At 46.1% G+C, this 22,679-nt stretch overlaps 1 protein-coding gene across 1 annotated transcript; it reads left to right on the top strand.

Annotated features, from left to right (window-relative positions):
* The first annotated feature begins 1,669 nt into the window (after positions 1-1,669).
* On the top strand, positions 1,670-7,195 carry CCDC177 (coiled-coil domain containing 177). Its single transcript, XM_077322602.1, has 2 exons — positions 1,670-2,089; positions 2,719-7,195. Exon 2 carries the CDS (start codon positions 2,738-2,740, stop codon positions 4,703-4,705), a length of 1,968 nt encoding a protein of 655 aa, XP_077178717.1. The 5' UTR covers positions 1,670-2,089; positions 2,719-2,737; the 3' UTR covers positions 4,706-7,195.
* Positions 7,196-22,679: the final 15,484 nt, after the last annotated feature.

Below are 22,679 nucleotides of genomic sequence, written 5' to 3'. Positions count from 1 at the left end.
TTTAAACTGCAGGCATGAGGAAATATCCAATTAACATCAGTACAAAACTCAGTGCATGCTAATTTTAAGGACATTGCATTTAAACTACAGCCCAGTGACTTGTGCATTTATATGGATTAACTCTTCAGCATCTGGCGCAGGGGCTTATACCAAACATTAGAGTTCAGAAGATTTTCCTCCGGCAATCTCCAGGGCTGGCAGTATTCCCAGATATCTATGGAATGAAAATGAAACATCTGTCAGGCACACACATGCATACCAACCAAAAGAAGCCATGCTGACCTCATTAAAGACAGGGGCCACAATTCCCTTGAAAGCTATCATGCATAAGCCCCACTGAAATCCATAGACACTGCACAATACTACACGTACAAATGAATGGTATATCCTGGATCTGAGTTGAAAACTTCTAATATTTCCATTCAAATCTCATGTTTTGTGATTAGTATTTTGTGGGCCCCATAGCACCGGAGCCATTTTCTGGATCCATGGAGGCTTGGCAGAGCACAACTGGTGCTGTTATTTGTGCTGTAGTAGCGGGGCATCCTTCCCAAGGACAGTTGGAACTTTGGAAGCAACCCACTGCTTCTTTTTTTCATTCCTGTGGCCTGCAGATATGAAGGCCCTCTAGCTGGGGAGCACCACGAGGCCCCTGGAACTGTACGGTCTGTGGCACATGCCATGTGTGCTCCTATGTTAAACCATCTCTGTTTTCACATCTCCTACTGCCAGATCCTTTAACTGGAGAAGATGGGGAGTGAACCTGGGATTTTCTGTGTGCCAAGCAGCTGACCTTCCACTTTTATTTGAACAGTATTTTTGCTGGTTGTCTTTGGGGTCTCCGCCAGCACCTCAGATTTTCTGTGTATTTAGTTGGTTTTAGATCATTGGTTTTTTTTACTATCTTATTATAAACAGTTTACAATTGTGTTTGTGATTCGATCCCATGTTTAGCATTTTAGAAAGACACACGTTCAATAAATACATTCTTTTGAGAGTCATGTGATCACATGAAATATTGTTAATATCATATTCTATGACATACAACATTACATGATATGAATCATGTAAATGTGAAAAGCCTGTTGTCCACCATAAGAGGACAATAAAGGAGGATAAATCAGGATACACTGCAGTTCTCTGGGACAGCATGAGGAAAAAACCCATTCCTTGGTGGTGGGGAATGGGGATTTTTGTGAAAGCAACAGAATGTTGTGAGGCCTTATTTACTTGCTAATCCTGATCAGTGGGATTTCCCTGTTGAAAATCACACCCCACCAGGCAACACACAATGCAATCTATGCTGAGTGGTCTGATGCCATTGATGTCAGTAGGGTCTGAAATACAGAGATAACAACACTGATCAACCTTGCTAGGTTGTTGTAAACATTACTCTGATAGGGTACAGACGTTGAATATTTCACATGTCAGTTAAATGCCAAGTATTATTAAGCAGTGCATCCGGTTGATTGTAATGCCATTGAAATTTCTACACCGTGCATGGGCTGAGGGTGACAGGCATATTCAGAAGAGGGGAGGGGAACCCACTGCAAAAAAAAAAAAAAGAGGGGCTCGCTCCCAGTTACAGTCTAGCGCTGCCAGGGACCAATGCTTTGCTTTCTGTAGTCTAGAGGCCCCGCCTGCCTTCCTCTGCCCTGCGCTCCTTCCCCCCCTGCGCCCGTCGGGTCTGGGCAGCGGTGGAGGATCCCGGGTGGCCGCCAACTCCCCCCCACACCCCCCCCCGGAAAGCCAGCCGCTCATCAGAGTAGCGGGAGGAGCTCCGAAAGGAGGCGAGAGACGAGGCTGAGGTCGCTGCTGCTGCTGCTGCTGGGTGCAGAGATGGGCAGCGGCTCTCCCGCTGCAGCCGGGGCGCTCCGCAATGCTCGAGCCGCCGCCGCCACCTCCCGATGAGGGCCTCCGGCCCGTAGGCGAAGGGCCTGCGCAGGATGCGCCTGGAGCCATGGCCAGGACGCCGCCGCCGCCGGGTCACCTGAGCCTGCCCCGGAGAGCCCGGAGCTGGACGCCCGTGGGGTGAGCGGGACGGCCGCCGCCCGGAGCCCAAGCCAGCCCAGGCGCCAGAGCAAAAGCGGTGAGTGGCGCCCCCTCCCCCGCCCTGCCCGGTAGCGGGGCCGGCTGAGCGTGTGGCGGGCGGGCGGGCAGGAGGCCAGGCGCTAGCAGCGGGGCCCCAACCGGTTCAGTACGGAAGAGGGTCGGGGGCGCAGGCAGGGACGGCCCTCGGCAGAGTCCGGCGGGCGAGCGGCGGGGTCCGCATCCCAGCGGCAGCCGGGAGAGCAATGGATGGGAGGGTGGCCTCCGCCTCGCCCGCGCTCTGGGGGGAGACCCCCAGACAGACCCCCGCAGCTCCCCGCCCTTACCTTCCCGCGCGGGAACTTCGGCGTTGCTAGACAACCGGGGGAGGGGAGGGGCTATCTCCGTCGTCCCACCCTTCTGGGCTTAGATTTTGGGGGGAGGGGGAGGGCTTGAACATCGACCCGACCAACCAAAGTCGCCGAGGCGGAGGGGAGGTTACGTGCGGCGTCGCCCGCGGAGTGGGACCGGGCAGCCGCCCAGGGAGCTGGGGAGGGCTGTCTGCACGCCCGCCCCACCTACCTTTCCCGGGTCCGGGGCGAGAAGCGCCGGGGGGCGGGGGGTGGGCGACTGCCGTCTTCTCCGCGGGGCTGATCCCTGCGTGCTGTCGGGGATGTTCTTCAATTGCAGATTCTGCGGGCAGCCAGGCATGGTGGATCCGGTGGCGGAGGCCGGCGAGGAGAGATGCGCGGAGGCGGCGGGCGCGGCAGGTGCAGGCGGGGCGCCGGCGGGCGCGGCCACCTCCTCGGCAGGCGCCGCCGTGTGCCAGCCGCCCACTCCCCTGCCGGCGCCGGGGCCTCCGGGCGGGCCAGGGGAGGCGGGCGCGGCCCGCGAAGAGTCGCCGATGCTGCACCTGGACCTGTACAACTTCGAGTGCCCGGAGGCCGAGGGCAGCCGCTATGTGCTCACCAGCCCCCGCTCGCTGGAGGCCTGCGCCCGGAGCGCCGTCAAGCCGGTGGAGCTGCTGCCCCGCGCCCTCAGCGAGCTGGTGAAGGAGGCCCCGGGCCGCTCCATGCGGGTGGCCGCCGGCCTCTACGAAGTCTACGAGATGGACCGGCAGAGGAAGCTGCAGCAGTGCCGGGAGGAAAGGGAAAGGATTATCCGCGAGGAGAAGCGCCGGCTCTTCACGCCGCTCCTGGGCGCCAGCCTATCGCCCTCCCCCGCCTCCAGGATGGCCTTCAAAAGCGGCCAGCCCCCTCCCCCCGGCAGGAGGACCAAGAAGAGCCACTCGCTGGACTCCTTGCAAAAGAGGCGAGAGGGCTTCTCCGCCAAGACCTCCTCCGACTCTGGGGCCTCCTCCTCCTCCTACAGTGGGGACAGCCTGAAGGAGAAATGGCCCAAGGCAGGAGTCCCCAGGACTAGGTCAGTGGCTACCACCATGAACTCCCTGGTGGGCAGAAGTTTCAGCTTGGGTGACCTGAGCCATTCTCCACAGACCACCAAGAAAGTGGAAAAGATAGTCAAGGAGGTGAAGAAGAAAGGCCTCAAGGAGCTGTCCGAGAGGGATCGGAAGATCGCGGCCCTGATGATCGCCAAGCGCCAGGAAGAGAGCATCTTGAGTGAGCAGCGGTACAGTGCCCACCTCCAGTGGGACATCCAGAGGAGGCAGGCAGAGCAGCGGAGGGAGCAGGAGGAGAAGGAGAAGCAGAGGGCCTTGATGCAGTGCAAGAAGATGTGGGAGTCCAGGCTGGAGAAACGTCGCTGCAAGCTGAGCCTGGAACAAGAAGGGACTGCCCTGTTGAAGCAAAAGCAGACCTTGTTAGAGGAAGAGAAGTGGCAGCAGCAGGTGGACAAGCAGGAGAAACTGAAGAGAGAGAAGCTGGAGAAGTCTGCCCTAGAGGACAAGCAAAAGAAACATCACCAAGAGCGCAACCTGAAGACTCAGGAAGAGAGCAAGAAAGAGGCCCTGGAACGAGAGGTCCAGATGCTGGAGGAGAAGCTGTCCATGGCTGCCCAGAAGAAGCTCAAGAAGGAACAGCTGATACAGAAGGAAAAGAAACTGCTCAACCAGGCGGAGAAGCGGAAACACGAAGCTATCTTCAAGGAGCTGGCCAAGCAAGAGGCCGAAGAGAAGGCTATGCTAAGGGCTTCTTTGGAAGGGAGCCTGAACAGGGCTCAAGGGAACTATGAGCAGCTCCTTGAGAAGAGGAATCAAGAGATAAGGGAGAAGGCAAGGCGGGAAGAGCTTCAGATCCAGAGGGCCAAACTGGCAGCAGAGAGGCGGGAGAAGGAGCAGAAAGAACACTTGAAGGCCTTGGCCAAAGCTACAGAGCGGAAGCTCCAGCACGCAGCTCAGGTAGCTGAAGAGGTTGTCCAGCAGAAAGCCCGCAAAGTGGTCCAAAGCCGGTTGGAAAAGGAGAAGATACAGAAAGTCAACAAGAAGAAGGTGGAGCAGTGTGAAGATATCCGGCGCAAGGAGATACTTCTGTCGATTGAAAAGAAACTAGAACGGAGTGAACAGATCTTTAAGGAGAAAAAGAATGTATTGGAGAATGCCAGGTCGGTTGCTCGAGCATCGTTCCATGTCCGGGAAAAGGTACGGGAAGAGATGAACATGCGCACTTTTGACAAGATGGCCTTTGAAGCAGAATTGCAGGCCAGCCTGGTTAAAAAATGACATTTCAGGATAAGTAGGGTTATATCTCTGGTGCCCATGGTTAAAATTTTGTTATTTAAGAAAAGAAATCCTTATTTATTATTTCTGAGGAGTACACAAACTCTGGCAGCTACTTCATAGACCTTTTTTGACATGTCTTTGTTATACATATTTAAAAATCTTTTTTCACCATCCCGACACCGAAAATATTGTCTCCTTGCCTGAACAATAGCCACAACAAAAGTGTGCAACATGTAAGAGCAAAATTGGCATATTTTATACCAATGGGTGCTGTAATGCCCAGGCAGTCAAGGGCCACTTCTCTTCCCTCTCCCTAAAATTATAAAATAGCCCTTCCCTTTGTCTTTACACACCTCATAATGTGGATGGTATTCACTTTGGATCAGGCTGCAACACTGCATGCTGGGATCTGTGGTCTCTTATACTCTGCGTCTGTATTTAAGAAGAGTTTATTTTATGAAATTCCTTATAGTGTTTGGCCCGTATGGTGCACTTTATCCATGCCATTGGAAGCAATGGGACTTATAAGAAAAAACTTTAAACAGCAAATGCAGGTAAGGACAATCCTGTTCACGTGGCACAATAACAGTTCGGAAACTCATGCTCAATAAAAATATAAACACTCTGAAGGTGTTTAAATATGTCTTGTACACTTTCTACAGGCAGTTGCATCGTGGAGTTATTGTTGGCATAGGAAATGCTTCCCTTATCAATCTGGCCGCAAATGTTGATCCATAAGCATGATTCTCCAAATGTGCTTGAAATCGTCTTTAAAACTTCCTATTTTGTGGTGTAGAAGTACACTGCACTTGTGCCATATTTCCTCCTTTGAATAAATATATCAGTTTGTCAGGCAATATAAACTCTCCCACTCGCTGAAGAGAGCATTTTTTTTTCTTATCCAAAACATTACCTGGCCCCATGAAATTAACTGCAAGGAAATGTTTGTGAAAACCCAAAGATGAAGCTGTAAAATAATCTCTTCAGACCAACAACTATCTAAACCAAAATGTATTTGGCCATGGGTGCCTCCTGTAATATACCCACTCTTCAGGAGGACATAACAGTTTCACAACAAACTATGCAATGACTCTCTCTAGATGAAGCACGAGTGAAAAACTTTCCCCATGAGAAACAACCGGAAATAATCTCCTGCCTTTATCCTCTGCTTGGCTGTTCATATCAAAACATCCTAGCAAGGGTAATCTTTCCCATCTCTTCCTTACCAAGGAAGGTAACTTTTGTTGACTTTGGTGCTATCAAGTGTGTATTGTGGAAATGAGATTGACACCACCAGAACAGAATCCTTTTCAATGTAGAAGAACCATCAAAGGGCTTTTACTAATCCTGTTTTTATGCAAATGGATGCTAGGAAGTAGAATACACAGATAATGAGATTATATGAGAGGGAGGGGTATGATGACAAAATGCTTCTTTAAAGTACTCTCTGAAATAATGATATTTTCCCATTCTTTTAAAAAAGATTCTGTATTACCATGTGCCTGTCATAGCAGTATGAAGTCAGGGAGCAGCAGAATGTGAAAACTCATAAAAACCATGGAAGTTTTCTGGGGGATTAGTTTTATTTCATCTCTGACTCTGGGACGTTGTAAAGGACATTAAAAAATTGTGCTGAGTCTGGCAAGAACAGCTGGTTTTGATACGAAAGCCTGCCACTGACTTGCCTACATAGGCTTGAATGTGTTTGTTAAGCTAAATGCAGACAGTTAATGAGCGGGCAGTCCTCTACGCATGCCAGAGGAGCACATGCACACCCTCCTATGACACTCACTTGTGTAAGAGGGACATTGCACGTGGTGGTCCATAATTGTATAAACCCAATGCCCACCGTCTTTGCTGGGGGGAGACAAAAATCGGACTCTGCATGAATCAAGCCACTGCGGAGTAGGCTCAGGGCAGGCAGATAAGGAGAGATAAGAGAATAACAGAAGAAAATAGAAAACATTGATGGTGGTTGCTGAGCAGAACTAAGAATCACTATCAATATCTTCCCCTCAAGGTTCCCTTTTTGTGATAATGTGAAATGCCCCCTGGCACAAGGCTGCAGCTTCTGAAACCAGCCTGATGCCACAGAAATCTCAGATCCAGTTTTTAATTCATGTGTGCTGCAGTCTCTAAGCGGCTGAGGGGGTGAGATCTCTTTCATTACACTGTATTTATTTATTTTATTTTATTAAAACATTTGTTAGCTATCTTTCTCCCTTGCAGATCTCAAAGTGGCCTGCAATACATATAAATAAAACACAAAAACAAACTGAAACCACAATTAAGCAACCTATAAAAGTCACAGATTAAAAAACTCCAATAAGGACTGTCGGTAATAAAAGCTAACTCAAAATGTAGCCCTAAATAAAACTACCTCCTGAAGATCGCCAGTGAGGGAGCCTAGCGTACCCTCCTATTCATTCATTGGATTCCTAGACTACCCCTCTTGGCAAGCAGGCTCCAGGCAGTTAACAGCATATAAAATCCACAATATGTGTATCTTCGTTGTTGTTGTTAGTTGCGAAGTCATGTCCGACCCATCGCGACCCCATGGACAATGATCCTCCAGGCCTTCCTGTCCTCTACCATTCCCCAGAGTCCATTTAAGTTTGCACCAACTGTTTTAGTGTATCTTCATGTGTTCATGCAAAGACAGTTGAAAGGGAAACAAGCAATCCTGCCTATTCACTCCTCCAGTGAAACACAGAGCCTTGTAGCATGCTCTTTTAAAAATTGACACACATACTGAGTTTGGCTGTCAGAAGATCCATTTTGGATATTGGAACATAAGTAATGTTAAGCTCATTCCATATACTGCAGACCAGAATATAAAAAATATAGACATTTCAGTGACTCTAGTTCTTTATGTTACTATGGTCCATAATTAAAATTCCCTTGCAATGTAGAAGAACCATCAAATATGCAGTCCCACTATCTCTTCTGCATGGTCACTGTAGTGGATGTATTCTTCACCGTTGCTATCACTTATGAATACAAATATCAAAAGATGTCCTGTGGTTGCAGATCGAGAAAAGATGCAAAGCCCAGCATTGTAAATGTTTCTGCATCTGCTGGCCTCACACAAGTATACATGCTCATGATGGAATGAGAGCATGAAGAGAATCTGGTTGCTCCATTTAGAAGAACGCATTTGCACAGTGAGAATCATCAGCCTTAGTATCACACTGAAGAATGCTAAGACCAAATCTGCCTTTCAAGTGCAATTCAAGTAACCCTTTATCATTGAATTTATTCCTCTGGTTGAACACACACAAGAAGGAGACTCATGAAGACTCACGGTGGAAAGGAAATTTCATTTCCTCTCCCACCCTTCTTCCTTCGGCTTCATGTCTGCTTGGCCACTCTTCCTCCAACCCAACTTTGCCTCCTGCCCACCATACTCTCCTCCCCCCCTACTTTTTTTCTCCTAGTCCCTTTACACAACTGCCCACCCTGCTTTTCTCTCACCAGCCTCTAACTCTCTGGCTCTTTCCTCTAGTTGGTCTCCACCAGAGGCCCAGCAGTTCTTCTCCATTTCTTTTTCCAGCACTCCCCCCCCCCAACTCACCTCCTTTTGCTGTTGCATGCTGTTTTGGGCTGGTGTAGCAACCCAACATGCCACCCAATTCTATTTTCATCTAACATGTGTGCAAGTGTAGATCTCTCTTTTACTGCTGGAGGAAAGGCACCAGCTCCTAATATTTAATGGTATTTTTCTGCAAACCTGAGATGTTCTATAGGTTTTCACACACACACACACACACACACACACACACACACACACACACACACACACGTGTGCTTCCTGTTTATGGATTTTTTTGATCTGCATGACAGATCACACTTAGCTAATATGATTAATCCATAATGTGATGAATCTGCTTGGTGCAATATTGTCTGCTGTGACTAGCAGTAACTTTCAGATTATTGTGCAGAGAAAAGTCTTATCATCTGCTTTTTCCCTGGAGATGCCAGGGACTGAAATGGAGATCTTCTATGTATAAAGCATAGGCCATATCAGTAAACCTTCTCCATGTGATATGAGGCTGCCTTATACTAGTTCAGACAATTATTGTCTTGCTCATTATTGTCTACTCTGAAAGGCAGCTGCTGTCCAGAATATTTATTAAAAGTAGATTTGCATCTTCACAGTATAGCACTTGACCCAAACTCTTCTGTGCTCTGTCATCTAACTGCAGTATACATTGTGAAAGAAGTCGGTTTTTATACCCCGCTTTTCACTACCCGAAGGAGTCCCAAAGTGGCTTACAATCGCCTTCCCTTCCTCTCTCCATAACAGACACCTTGTGAGGTAGGTGAAGCTGAGAGAGCTCTGATAGAACTGTTTTGTGAGAACAGCCATAACATGACTGTGACTAGCCCAAGGTCACCCAGCTGGCTGCATATGGAGTAGCAGGAAATCAAACCTCTGTCTTGCCAGATTAAAGGCTGCTACTCTTAACCACTACACCAAGCTGGCAATTTCAGGAAGGTGGGGTGGCTTGTTTCAGGCATCCTCATTTTTTTTGATTCAGTAAAATGTATTACATAGGCTATGTTTGGAAGGTTTGCCTTGGATCAGTATGTCTACCTTGGACTTCTGTCTCCTTTGAAGTCTCTCCCCACCCCGTCAAGCTCCACCCCCAAAATCTCCAGGTATTACACAACCCAGGGCTGCCAACCCTACTCTGTGAGGAAGGGGAAGGAAAACTGTGAACTCAGACCAAGCCTAGCTTTACAGGGATTGTTAGGATAAGTTTGGAGAACCTATAAATTGTCTGAAGCTAGCGGGAGAGCTGTGAATTGGTGGTCTGATGGGGAAGGGAAGGAATAAAGGAGGTAAGAAAAAAAGACTGGTAGGATATACATTTGAGGGGTTGAATGGTTAACCGTTAACGTATTCGTGCTGAAAGTAAGTCGTGTGATTTGATTTTCTCTGGTAGCTGCAGAAAGATGGGTAGAAGAAGCAGAGGTCTGAGAAAAAGGGGCGAGGCATTCAAGAAAGCAAGGTGAAAGGGTGGGAGCCTCATGTGGGGCTTATGAATGAACAATAGGAGATAGGTGATGTTAGCAAAATGCCCATTTCAAGGCAAAGGCACTCATTGCAACACATGCACTAATAAGGAAACACACCTTTGAAAAATTTGGGGCAGCCTTTGGAAGAGAGCTAATGACTGAAAACTAGACATCTTTCATTAAGCGGCTTTGATACTTTACAGCTCTTACTTTGGAGCTTTTATTGGCTGCTGTACATATTTTATAAGTGTTAAGAATTGGTGTGAGTTAAAACCAGACCTTTGAAGAAGGCCCTATAAGGGCTGAAATGCATCGGTTTTTTGGTATGCATAGTGCATAGCATACTGGTTTGCAATAGCTTATGGGCTGGACATATGTTTTTAATTCCTATAGTTGTTTTTAAAAATTGTGCACAATAAGGGTAATATGATTTTAACAATAATACAGACAAACAACCTTTGTAGGTCCTAACTGTTACCAGTTGGGTTTTTATGATCTTAAAGGTGCCACTGTGGATTCAAACTTCATTCTGCTGCTTCAGACCAACATGGCTACTCACCTGAATCTGTGCTTAGGATAGCTTTGTTAAGCAGCCAATGTTTTAGCTGCTGCTGTTTAGAACTGTGTATTCACAGTGCATACTGAAAGGTATATCCATCAAAGCAGATTTTGTTTGGTCCCAAGCAGGATTGTTTTTTTTTTAATCAACTACACTTTCTTTATTCAAGTTAAACATTTCAACAAAAGACACTTTCTTCCCACAGATTCCTGCTTGCATTATGCAGAGATGTGACTAACGCATCTTCAAACAGCAGTAGATTAAAGATTTTGTTCAACAGGGACAAGAAAGCAATGCTATGATCATGTTTAGTGTCTGATTGGGAAAGAGACATGAACTAGGTTTACATGAATACCAAACAGGGACTCTTTTCTACTCCATTGGAAGGGGGGGTATCAATTTATTTTTCCCTGGTGTCCTACAGAGCAGCTGGCCTGAGCTGTTATCAAACACTCAGGAAAGGTAATAAGGCTGAGCATATGGCCTGACACTCTCCCCTAACCACCCCCAACTTAACGTGTTCTCTATAATTTATGTTCCTTGATGTTTCTCTAAATATGCCCCAGCCACTGCCACCACTGCCCTAATGATGTGAACCACACTAGAAACCCTAACTTAATTATGCTTAGAATTAAGCATAAATTAATGGTATTTCCTTCCCAAAGAAAAATATATATTGGATTTTTAGGATACAAGGAGATGAACCAACCTGCCCTACCCCATCTCCCCAAAATCCTTCATACTCTGTTTTCCGAGAGAGGAAGATTTTACTGGACTAAATTACAGAACACAAAGTACAGTCCATAATTTATAACAGATTTCTGAGGATGGTGCCTAAAAGTTTCATTGGTTGGAGAAAATCTCCTTTAAAAATTATTTAATAGTCATCTTGTGAAACAGTTTCTTTGCCATGCTGAATTCCTGCTAAAGTAGTATAGGCCCATGATTAAGAAATGAAGAAAGAATAGCAGCACAAAATTTCAACTTGCATGAGAGCTCCTTCCAGAAGATAATACTGCAGTGGCAACAGACATACAAAACATCTCCATATTGCTCCTTTATGGGATAATATTTCTGAAGTGCAAAGTACATCAGCTTACAATCAGTAAGACCTTTTTCTGACAGAATAAAATGCCCACAGAACTTCTTTTGAATAAAATGGTACTGGGAAAGCTTTTTTTAAAATAATTACTGAATTTTTATTTTATTTTTATTTATTGTTATAATGGGCTGCCACTCCTGACCTGAGCATGCACAAGCACCCTAAAATATGTGTAAAGATTTCTATTTTGGAGTGCTGTTGGTACCACAACTGTTTTGTCCCAGGAGGAACCACTTTTATGTGGGGAACCTGAAACGAAGTCCTTTGTTTCTGACTTAGCTATATAAATGGAGTCCCATAGGAAGGTACCGGTCTTGTAGATCTGGACCTTGAAGTCTTTATAAATCAATTACAAAGGCATCATAGGGGAGCTGTGTAGATCTGCAGTAGATTCAAGTTCAGTAGTACTCTAGAAATCAATCAGAGTTCTGGGATATAAGCTTTCAAGAATCAAATCTCCCTTTGTCAGATACATTCTCATGGAGATCTAGCAATTCTCATTCACCTTTAGCAATGTGCATATAGGGACTATGCTCTTGTTTGGTGTAGTTAGACCCTGTTCTCTTGTGCACCCAGCTGACAGGATAGTTTTATTTTGAAGAAGAAGAGTTGGTTCTTATATGCCACTTTTCTCTACCCGAAAGAGTCTCAAAGTGGCTTACAATTGCCTTCCCTTTCCTCTCCCCACAACAGACACCCTGTGAGGTAGGTGAGGCTGAGAGAGCCTTGATATCACTGCTCTGTGAGAACTGCTCTATCAGTGCTGGGATGAGTCCAAGGTCACCCAGCTCTCTGCATATAGGGGAGCATAGAATCAAACCCGGCTCACCAGACTAGAAGTCCACGCTCCTAACCACTCCACCACACTAGCCAAGGGTCATAAAAATGTAAACCATCACTAGTGGTGGTGGACAGTGCCATGAAGCCTGTAGGGTGCTCAAGGCAAGGGACATTTAGAAGTGTTTGCCATTGCCTGTCTCTGCGTCACAACCTTGGTATCCCTCGGAGGTCTCCCAAATATTAGTTAGGATTGACCTTGCTTGGCTTCCGAGATCTGATGAGATGCGGTTAGCCTGGGTTATTCAGGTCACTGATTTGCACATTAATGATTAAACAACATAATTTGACAACAATCTGATTAATTTTGAGACGCAGCAGGGATTTTAGCAGCAAAGCTGTTGTCTTTTTAGATGCAATGTCAACCCAGAAATTAACAGTAATGATTTACATTTTTGACTGATCCATGAATTAGTAAAAAGCAAACCAACACAGAATTCAAAACACAATAGTACTGAATTTTGGTATAATCCATTAGGCCCTTCTGTTATAGGCTACTAGGGATTCTGCCTCCCTCCATCTTTGCTAAAGAGATTCCTTGTGCTCCCAAAGAAACTGCTACCAGTAAGTAGCACAAACAGTTTTTGAGAGAACTCTAATTGGACCTTGAAATCTGAAAAGATTTTGCCCCATGCAGGACACAGCAGACACAAGACCCTTCTGCATTTCTTTTCCTGTTTCCAATGTTTTTATTTTTATTTGTTTTTATTTTTATTTACATTTTATTTCTTCAAATATTTACATCCCACTTTTCTCCAAATGTACCCAAACCAATTTACAAGAAAAATACACCAATAAATCAGTATATATTGAGCAAAACAGTACATCTCAGGGTGGTCCTGGATACATTAGCTGACCTGATTGCATGAACATGGATACATGAATCTGCCTTTCCCTCAGTCAGTGCTGTCTACTTAGACTGGCAGTAGCTCTCCATGGTCCCAGGCAGAGTTCTTCCACATCACATGCCATCTCATCCTTTTAGCTGGTGGTGCCAAAGACTGAACCTGGGACCTTCTGCATACAAAGCAGAGGCTTTACCACAGAGTAACAATGCTTCCCCATGAAAATACGGGGCTAAGAAGCTTTGGTTCTTGCCATTCAAATCATGCCCAAGGCTTCATGCCTTGGGCCACATCCAAACTTTATCAAGAATGTTCCTTAGCAAAGATGTTATGCAGCTGGCAATTTTTTTTTCCTCTTCCTTCCTTCACTTCTAAAGAGCTTCTGGCCATGTCCAAGGCTTGAGATAGAAGAGAAGAAGAAGAGTTGGTTCTTATATGCCGCTTTTCCCTACCCGAAGGAAGCTCAAAGCGGCTTATGGTCACCTTCCCATTCCTCTCCCCACAACAGACACCCTGTGGGGTGGGTGAGGCTGAGAGAGCACTGATATCACTGCCCGGTCAGAACAGTTTTATCAGTGCCGCGGCGAGCCCAAGGTCACCCAGCTGGCTGCATGTGGGGGAGTGCAGAATCGAACCCGGCATGCCAGATTAGAAGTCCGCACTCCTAATCACTATACTGAACTGGAAGGGGGGGAGTCCTTAGCACAGATATTCCTTTTTCGTACTCCTTCTACCCTTTCTTTTCTTCATTTACATGCCTGCTCTACTGCAATATTATATTAATAACTCAGGACAATTGTATACTCACAATCCTGGTTTAATTTCATGGCAATGATTTATGCTAATAATTATATTGGGATCGGACTAAAATCCACACTACTCTAAACAGGCTAACCAGAAAAGCATCCCTCTGCAATTCCTATAGGAGCTTCTTTGTGAACTGAAGTCTCGTGTAACCCAAAGCTGCTGTAACCTTTTGACTTATTTGATTTTTACAGCTGAGATTTCACTAACAGCCAGGAGTACAAGACAGGAATAGCAACAGAAACTCTAAGCTGAGATCAATACGAGATCCTAAGAAGAAAGCAGAAAGACAAGACACAGTGCACAGATGAGGGATAATGGCACAGGGGTAACTGACTGCATTTTAAAAGACACTGAAGGGGTTTCCTGAGGGATTCCTCACATGCTTGGAAACATTCTGTCAGGTCATTGACAGAAAAGTTCTCACTCAGGAAGGAATGGCATTTAGTAAAAGGATTTATAGAACTCTGAAAAATATAAACTGAAAGTCAAAAAAGAAAAACTTCAACAATGACAGCATATCTACTCCTGTGAATGCAAAGAAATTATATTCAATCAATATGGCTTCTCCTTTGAATTATAAACTTCCAGATAAGAAACTCACTGGAAATCATAGAAAAAAGATGTCACTTTGTGGCTCTGAGGTATGTGCACAGGCCACCAGTTGACCTAGCCAATGTCAGAAAAAATGCAATCACAGGGTGAGAATATGAACAGGGAAGTTGGATGCACATACAGAGATAATCCTAGTCCAGCCATCAGAGAAGACTAACTAGCTGGCACACAAGCATGAATAGTTATTACTCCCTCAAGCGCGCTGCAGTGCTGGGAGATGGCAAAGACAAAGAGTTCATTAGCAGAAGGAAATACAATACAATTGTCAGAGAAAACGGCAGCATAGAAACTATGTGTGGGGCACAATAATTCGAAATTAGGTTTCAGCTGGAACAATAGGCTCATCTCTAATTATTATTATGCACCCCCCTCCCCCATGATGAAACATGGTTCTTAAAACAATATTCACAGTTCCTTCAATATCCATCCACACCTTAGGTAAGAAAGAAAAGCTTCCTATCTCCTCTTACTGAGATGAATATATGCCTCAATATTTAACAGAACAAATGCAGAATCTCATTGTGCTGCTTTAAAAGGACATCAGAACCAGCAATATTAAAAAACTTTGCAATGGCAGTTCCTCCAAACTGATTTTATGCACTTTTCTGAGGTGTTTCTAATCTTTTTGAGTCTGTTGGCTGTTAAGGAATGTTGAGAATGGGCAGAGAGACCCACCAGAAAATGGCTGCCATAGGGTGAGGTCAATCACAAAACGTTGGGAAGTTTCAAGTGAAGCTTCCTCCTGTGATGGAGGCAGCTCCATTCTAACTCCTACAAACACCGAAGGGGTGCTTCTTGGCTCCTCTGTTGCATCTTTTGTTCCTACGAAGTGGAGGAATGCCAGGACTGGCTCTTTTCTTTGAAGAACTGAAATGGACACCAGGAAATCCATCAGCAGGTCTTGTGGTGCCTTTGGGTGGCACACTGGGGATAACTGCCATATCACATGACCACTTTTGTATTTATGTTATCTGTAGTTCACCTTTCTCACTCAAGGTGGATTATGCAATGTAACTCAGTGCAATCAATAGGGTGAGGACACATCTAATAGGATTGCAGAAATCTGAAATAATTTATAAGTGTTAAACATAAGAAATAGTATCACATAGATGGAAATATAATACAGTGAGAGCAAGAAAAAAACATTAAGCAATATACAATGCCCATTAATAGTATAGCCCACAATCCTATTCTCTCTATTGAAATGTCGTTCTGAATCACTGTAATATGGCAGCCCTGTTTCCTTCAAAAAAATGTCCTTCTGAACACTTCTGTTTTATATAGTTTGAGGGAAACCAAAAGCATGGGGCCCTTCTAGCCCTTCCCCGGTAGGCCAGTCTACATGTGGATCTTGTACGGTTGCAGGGAGGCACCTGTAGAAGGCCCTGTTCAGATGAGCAAAGTTGTTGTGGTGAGACAGAAGAGGAGAGGCATCCCTGCAGATATGAGGGTCCAAGGCCATGTAACTTGAATTGAGCTCGGTAACTAATGGCCTGTCAACAGGGTGATTGTAGTAATAAGCATACACTTCCTCGTAATAAGTAAGCTGTGGAATTCTGAGTTAACTGGAATTTTCAAGCTGATTTTGAGGAGAGATTTATTTATATTTTACTTATTCATTCGGCTTATATACTGCCCCTCACTGTGACATCTTAGGTCAGTGCACATAGAAAGAGGCATGGTCTTTGCCTGCATTAAAGCAAATCCCAAATTCAGGATTGCTCTCAGTCAATAAGGAGGACTGGCTGGAAACTACCAGAGCTAAGAATCTATTGTATTTTAAACAAAAATTATTAGCAATGTGCATGTTATACAAACAAGAATAACAGACTGAACTGTACTAAGCAGTAAGGAAATGAAACGGTACCACCTTGTGGTTGGAAGTGCTGCTCATATATTATGAAATCTGTGATGAAAGAACGATAAAAGATGGTGAGCTACAACTAATTCTCATAATCTGAACAGTACCGGCCTGTTGACCTGGAGCACCTGGTTTCTGGCCCTATATGTGTCAACTTGCTACCTCTCCATGATGGGGAGAATCTTAGCTGTTATTCTGTCACATTTACATTTTGTTAAAATTTCCTTTGACAAGAGGAGTGGTTTTTTTATACCCTAGTGCTTGAGGGACAACAGCTGGAGTTCTGGCCCCACTGGTGGACCTCCTGATGGTACCTGGGATGTGTCCACTGTGTGACACAGAGTGTTGGACTAGATGGGCGATTGGCCTGGTCCAACATGGCTCCGTTTGTGTTCTTATGAGAGTTTGTGTGGGGGTTAAAGAAAAGAGGAAATAGTGGGGGCAAGACCATGTCCCCCTGCTAGTCCTCCACTTTTGCTCAACTGTTAATGAGAGGGGAAATATATATCTAAAAAGAAAGGCAGATTCTTAGGTCCATTCCGCAAGACTTTAATGTAGCAGAAGGCTTGCAAATTGTAAACACTACTAATTTGCAGCTCCGCAAGATGTCGCACACAATCTGCAACACTCCTGCAACAGTTCCGCGAAAAGCGATTAATTGTAGCGCTTCTAGGTAAATCAGGAAAAGTGGATTCACCCTCTTGTGAACAATCTGCAACACTAGCGAAAAAGACCTGTGGGTTCCCGTTGTTGCGGTTCCAACAAAGTCCCTCCCCCTGGCTCTCTCCTCCGAACTTCCGGCGAAGCGATCGCCATTTTTTTTTCCTCGGCGAGCGGAAAGCAATGGACCAGCGAGGCTTCATTCACCCAGCGAGGCTTCTCTGGCTACAGTCCCTCCACAGAAGTGCTTTAAAGCTCCCCTAAGTCCCCAAGCACAACACAGTCCCGTTTGCAAGTTCCCTTTATTTTCGGCCGAAAATCGCGCCCATGGAGGGGGGGACTTTTTTTTCACTCGGGGGAGCGTGGTAACAATGACTCACCAGCTCAGATGCCAGCTAGATGGGTCTCTACTAGATGGGTCTCTACGTTAAGAGGAATCAAGGCATATTCGTTGCAACATGTGTTTTTCTTTTTTTTAAAAAAACTGTGCTTAAAGGGAAAGGGGCTTTTCCGGAGCATGATAACAACCGCCCATTGGCTGTTCATTTGATTGAAGGCCAGGGGCGGGACCAAGCACATAAAAAATCACTTCCTTTCTAGCGATTTTTGCGAGACCGGAAACTGTGGGAAACGAATGAAACGCTACTGAATCCTACAAATGCAGGACGACTGTGGGGGAGAGAGAGTAGATGATTTACGGCGAGAGCAGGCATGCAGGCTCTGCCCCCTCCTACGTTCAGAAACCATGAAAGAACTCATCAACTCACACTGGGGAGGGGGAGAAATGGAACTGGCCAGTTCTCTAGCTTGTGGCCAGGTACATCAAGGCTGGTGGGGAAAGACCACCAACCCCCCTCCAGAGCTCCCACAGACCCCTGGTTGGGAATTTCTGCCCTAGATGATAATCACTGGCGATGGATATGACTGGTGCATGGAATCTGGTCAGGTGTGTAGGATTATCATGGGTTAGCAGAGTGCTCAAGGCACATAAGACTGCAAATGCTATCTGGTTTGTGTGTAACAGACGGGGCTTATTTATCTTTGCAAAAACTCCATTCTAGACAGGACAGAGTAGAGACAGGATCCTCATCTAGTCGGACTAGTTAGGGTGGATAGAGATGTAGAAGGTGTGTTCTGCCCTCAAGATGCCAAAATGGAAAAAGTGGCAGTGTGGAGAAAAGGTGTCAAGCTGGAAGGGAGGAAGATTCCCTGAGTGTAGCAATCTAAACCTTGAAAGGATGGCGTCAGAGCAGTAGAAGGGAAGGATGATCAGGATCCTGGCCTCTATATCTCTCTGACTCTATGCAGTCCCCCTCTGAAGTCCAAGACTAAGAGACAGTGCAAAGTCCTTCACTTCCAACAAGGTGTCCCTACTATCTGCACTCCACCACTGTAGTAAAAATACAGGGAAGCTTCAGCTTCCACTTGGTTGGTTCCTGCATTCAGTTCATAGCCCACCACTGAGCCTGAGCTGCCCAGGGAATTACGGAGTTCCATGTCTGAAGCCACTCAGAATGTTCTGTCCTTTCAAAAGAACAACTGAAATGGTTATGTAAAGTGAATTAAGTCACAGCTGACTTGTAAGTTCATTGTACACAACTTCAAAAGGGGGCCTGTGATAGAACTGGCAGAGATTGTGATGTTAGGAAGCTTCCAGCACCTCCACTTAGAACCAAAGCACTCAGCTTAAAATGGGGCATTCTTCTGTGTTCATACTACTCTTGCAATCTGCTCATATGCATCTGTATTTGTAGGTAGACGTGCATGGCACCGCAGACCTAAATGCCCTGGTTTGAGCAAATCTGCATTGCTGTTTAGTGACTGGAGTATGAGATGGAGACCTGGGGGCAAATCCCAAAGCAGTCATGTTATGCAACCTTGGGACAGACAGTCACTCTCTTTCAGCTTAACCTTCCTCCTCTGGTAGTTGTGAGGACAAAATGGGGGGGGGGGAGCCACAAATGTTTCTATGAGATTCTTGGAACAGATAAAACGGTCGAGCCTGAAGCAATAAAACACCAAAAAAGTCACTCTCTGGAATATTGATGCATTAAAGATGGGAAGCCAAACAAAAGTCTGTTTATTTTCAGGAAGAGCCAAATATCATCACAATTATGCTGCTCTCTTCATCATCACCAGGTCGGGACCAGCAGTGATTTAAAGAAATGAACCCAGCAACTTGCTTTCCTGATATTTGTAGTGCTGGTGGTAATTCCTGGGCAATCAAAAGAATCACCTATTCAAGTGAAGCTACAGCTTAACTATACGAACTTACATTCAGGTGGGTAGCCATGTGCCACTGGACTCAAACTTTGCCATGCAAATTTACGTTAATGGGAAAAGAATGCAGACTGTAAGGAACAGAAGTCAGTCCCTTAGTTAAAGTCATGAAGTCAGTGCTATTCTTTCTTTACAACATGATCATAAGCATATACCACAGCTAAAAGATTAGTGGAGACATCCCAGAGCAGCTCCCCCCCCCCCCACCACCTTGTGGGTGCAGTTTCTTTTTGCATGAACCAGAATCCAAGGGTTTTGGGGTAAACACAATACTAATGTGATATCTCCAGCAGGCTAGATTTCTCGCCTTATGCCATCTGCTTTGCAGTAGGTTGCACTTTTTCAAGAATAACCAGGGCAAGATTTCTGCAGTGCCATTTTATAGGACCCAAAACACTTTATTTATAAATTTGATTTATAGGCTACCCATTCTGCAATGGGCTCAGGGCAGCTAACAGTAACAAGGGGAATAAATATTAATGTAAAATTGTTAAAACTAACATATTAAATTGAAAAAGATTAATCCAGTAGTCTGTGGATAGATCACTTGAGGAGGGGGAATGGGGTAGACTGGATGCCAGCGATGGGAGGTATCTATAAGCAGCTGTAAATCTGGGCCCAGGAAGCGATTTTTTTGTGCTTTGTCCCGCCCCTGGCCATCAATCAAACGTACAGCCAATGGGCGGTTGTTATCATGCCCCGGGAAAGCCCCTTTTCCTTTAAGAACAGTTAAAAAAAAAAAAACCACACACGTTGCAATGAATATGCGTTGATTCTTCCTAACATAGAGACCCATCTAGCTGGCAGCTGGCATGTGAGCTGGCGATTCATCGTTACCACACTCCCCCGAGTGAAAAGAAAAATCCCCCCCCAAAAGGGCGCGATTTTCAGCCCAAAATAAAGGGAACTTGCAAACGGGGCTGTGCTGTGCTTGGGGACTTAGGGGAGCTTTAAAGCACTTCTGTGGAGGGACTGTAGCCGGAGAAGCCTCACTGGGTGAATGAAGGCTCGCTGGTTCGTTGCTTTCTGCTCGCTCCAAGAAAAAAAAATGGCAATCGCTTCGCCGGAAGTTCGGAGGAGAGAGTCAGGGGGAGGGACTTTGTTGGAACCGCAACAATGGGAACCCACAGGTCTTTTTCACTACTGTTGCAGATTGTTTGCAAAAGTGTAGCGCTTTTCGGAGGGTGAGTCCACTTTTCCCGATTTCCCTTTAAGCGCTACAACGAATCACTTTTTGCGGGATTGTTTCAGGAGTGTGGCAGATTGTGTGCGATGTTTTGCGGAACTGCAAATTAGTAGCGTTTACAATTTACAAGCCTTCTGCTACCTTAAAGTTGTGCGGAATGGCCCCCAGTTTTACAGGCTCTGCAGAACAGTGATAAGTCCCTCAGGGCCTGGATCTCTGCCAGCAGCAGAGTGTTCTATCAGGTTGGGGCCAGGGCTAAAACGGCTCCGGCCCTGGAGCACAACAGCGCACTTGTTCCAGGCCAGGGACCACCAGCAGGTTCACTGTTTGAGACCGTAAAGCTCAAACTACAGAAAAACTAGACTGGACTCAGCAGCAGGAGTCCGCTTCTATGGAGGACCAATCCCAAAACCAATCCCAATTCCTTTCTGCATTGCTTAGTTATCTTCATTAATTCAGCCTTTCAACGGGTGGTCTCAAGATCCCTTAAAGAAGTCACCTGGTGTGCACTCAGCGCAATTAGAGACTAGCTGGGCGAGCCTGAGGCAGAAACCCCAGATAATCTTAAAAATGGAAGCCTCTAAAAATAAACTAAATCAGTGGTCCCCAACCTTTATTAGGCTGGGGACCGGCAGGGCATCGAGCCGCGCCCGCGCGGGCCACGCCCACGCTTCTGGCCGCGCCCGCACATCGAGCCGCGCCCGGAAGCCACCCCCGCGGATCGGGCCGCGCCCGTGAGCCACGCCCATGGATCAGGCCGTGCCCGCGGATCGGGCCGCGCGGGCGCGGCCTGCACGGGCACAGCCCGGCCCTGATTCCCTCTTCCCGCCCTCCCGCAGTAAGTAGCTTCCCGGGCCGCAAGCTTGCGGCCTGGGAAGTTTTTTACTGCAGGGGGGGGGCGGGGAGAGGGAGCTGCGGCCCGGCGCCATGGCCTTCGCGGCCCGGCGCCGGGCCACGGCCCGCAGGTTGGGGACCACTGAACTAAATGACTAACAGTACTTCATCCATGAATAGATCCCTGTTATCTGCCATCTGAGGCAGGCTAGCTGTGGCTGGTTGGCTTAGGAGAAGATACTTTTAGATCCGGGCTTATGACAGGAAGACAGGAAGCCTATGAGGGGCATCTTCACACAACACATTTGCTACAACATTCTTGTTGTGAAAATTAGATTCCCCAAGTGGCGGTGACATCTACAGATGGGAGTGGAGCATAATATGCATTATACTGCTTCATGTCCCTTTTGGGACTCCATCTGTTTGGTTTTAGAGACCATAACAGGGAAGCTGCCAACTGGAAGTTCTTAGCATAGGATTATACCACAAATCACATAATATGGCCTTTCATTTAGAATATTTGTAGCTTCCACAGAATCAATACAATCTCAATCTCTCTAAAAAGGCCCAGGCAATCTTTAGTACAGTGACCTTGTTTGCTCCCAGGGAAAGGGATTGCTGACGGACGCGTTTTAAGATTGCATCGTCAAGTCCTGGTTCTCTCACACATTCCGTGAACCGCTCCTCACCGTCTCTGACACACAGTTCCTCTCTCCCCTACGGCAAGTGCACAGATGTAGCTCTTGAAGCAACTGGATGAAAACGAAAGTGCTTTGTTATTGCTTATTGCTCCCATATTGATTCCAGGGCTTCAGGGCAGCTTCTTTTTCTTCTCTGCTGGCTCTTGTGTAGTAGTGATTAATCCTAGAGGCACCTACATTCATCTTTTAAAGAAATTCTGCTCTAAGTAAACATCAGCTTTTCTAGGTACCTAGGAAGCTTTGTAGCTGTGGAAAAAGCCAGATCCAGAAGTGGAGCCAACTGACACGGGCACAGTTGTAACAACTGTTCACAGTTCATCACCCTGGTAATTTTTGGAAAGGCCCATCCCACAATCAAACCAAAGCAGTGTAAATCAAGTAGGAGGACCTCAAGGCCATACTCACACACTGAGGGGATAACCAAGGTCTTAACTACAAAGGGCTTTTAAAGCTCTGGGCTCGATTTTCAAAAGCTATCTGCGCCTGACCCTGATCTCCACTCTGATGCTGCTTACCTTTTCTTTCCAATCTCACACTAATTGTTCCTCGGCATATCCAAGAGTGTATTTTCTCCATTTTATCAGAGAAATGCAGGCCCAAGGCATGCTTATCTGGGCACAGGTTTAGGATTTTTTTTAGGATTTTCTTTCCCCCCCCTCACCCCAGCC

The sequence above is a fragment of the Paroedura picta genome, chromosome 2 (assembly GCF_049243985.1).
Source record: "Paroedura picta isolate Pp20150507F chromosome 2, Ppicta_v3.0, whole genome shotgun sequence".
NCBI lineage: Eukaryota > Metazoa > Chordata > Lepidosauria > Squamata > Gekkonidae > Paroedura > Paroedura picta.
This window is presented reverse-complemented; position numbering and strand designations above follow the sequence as displayed.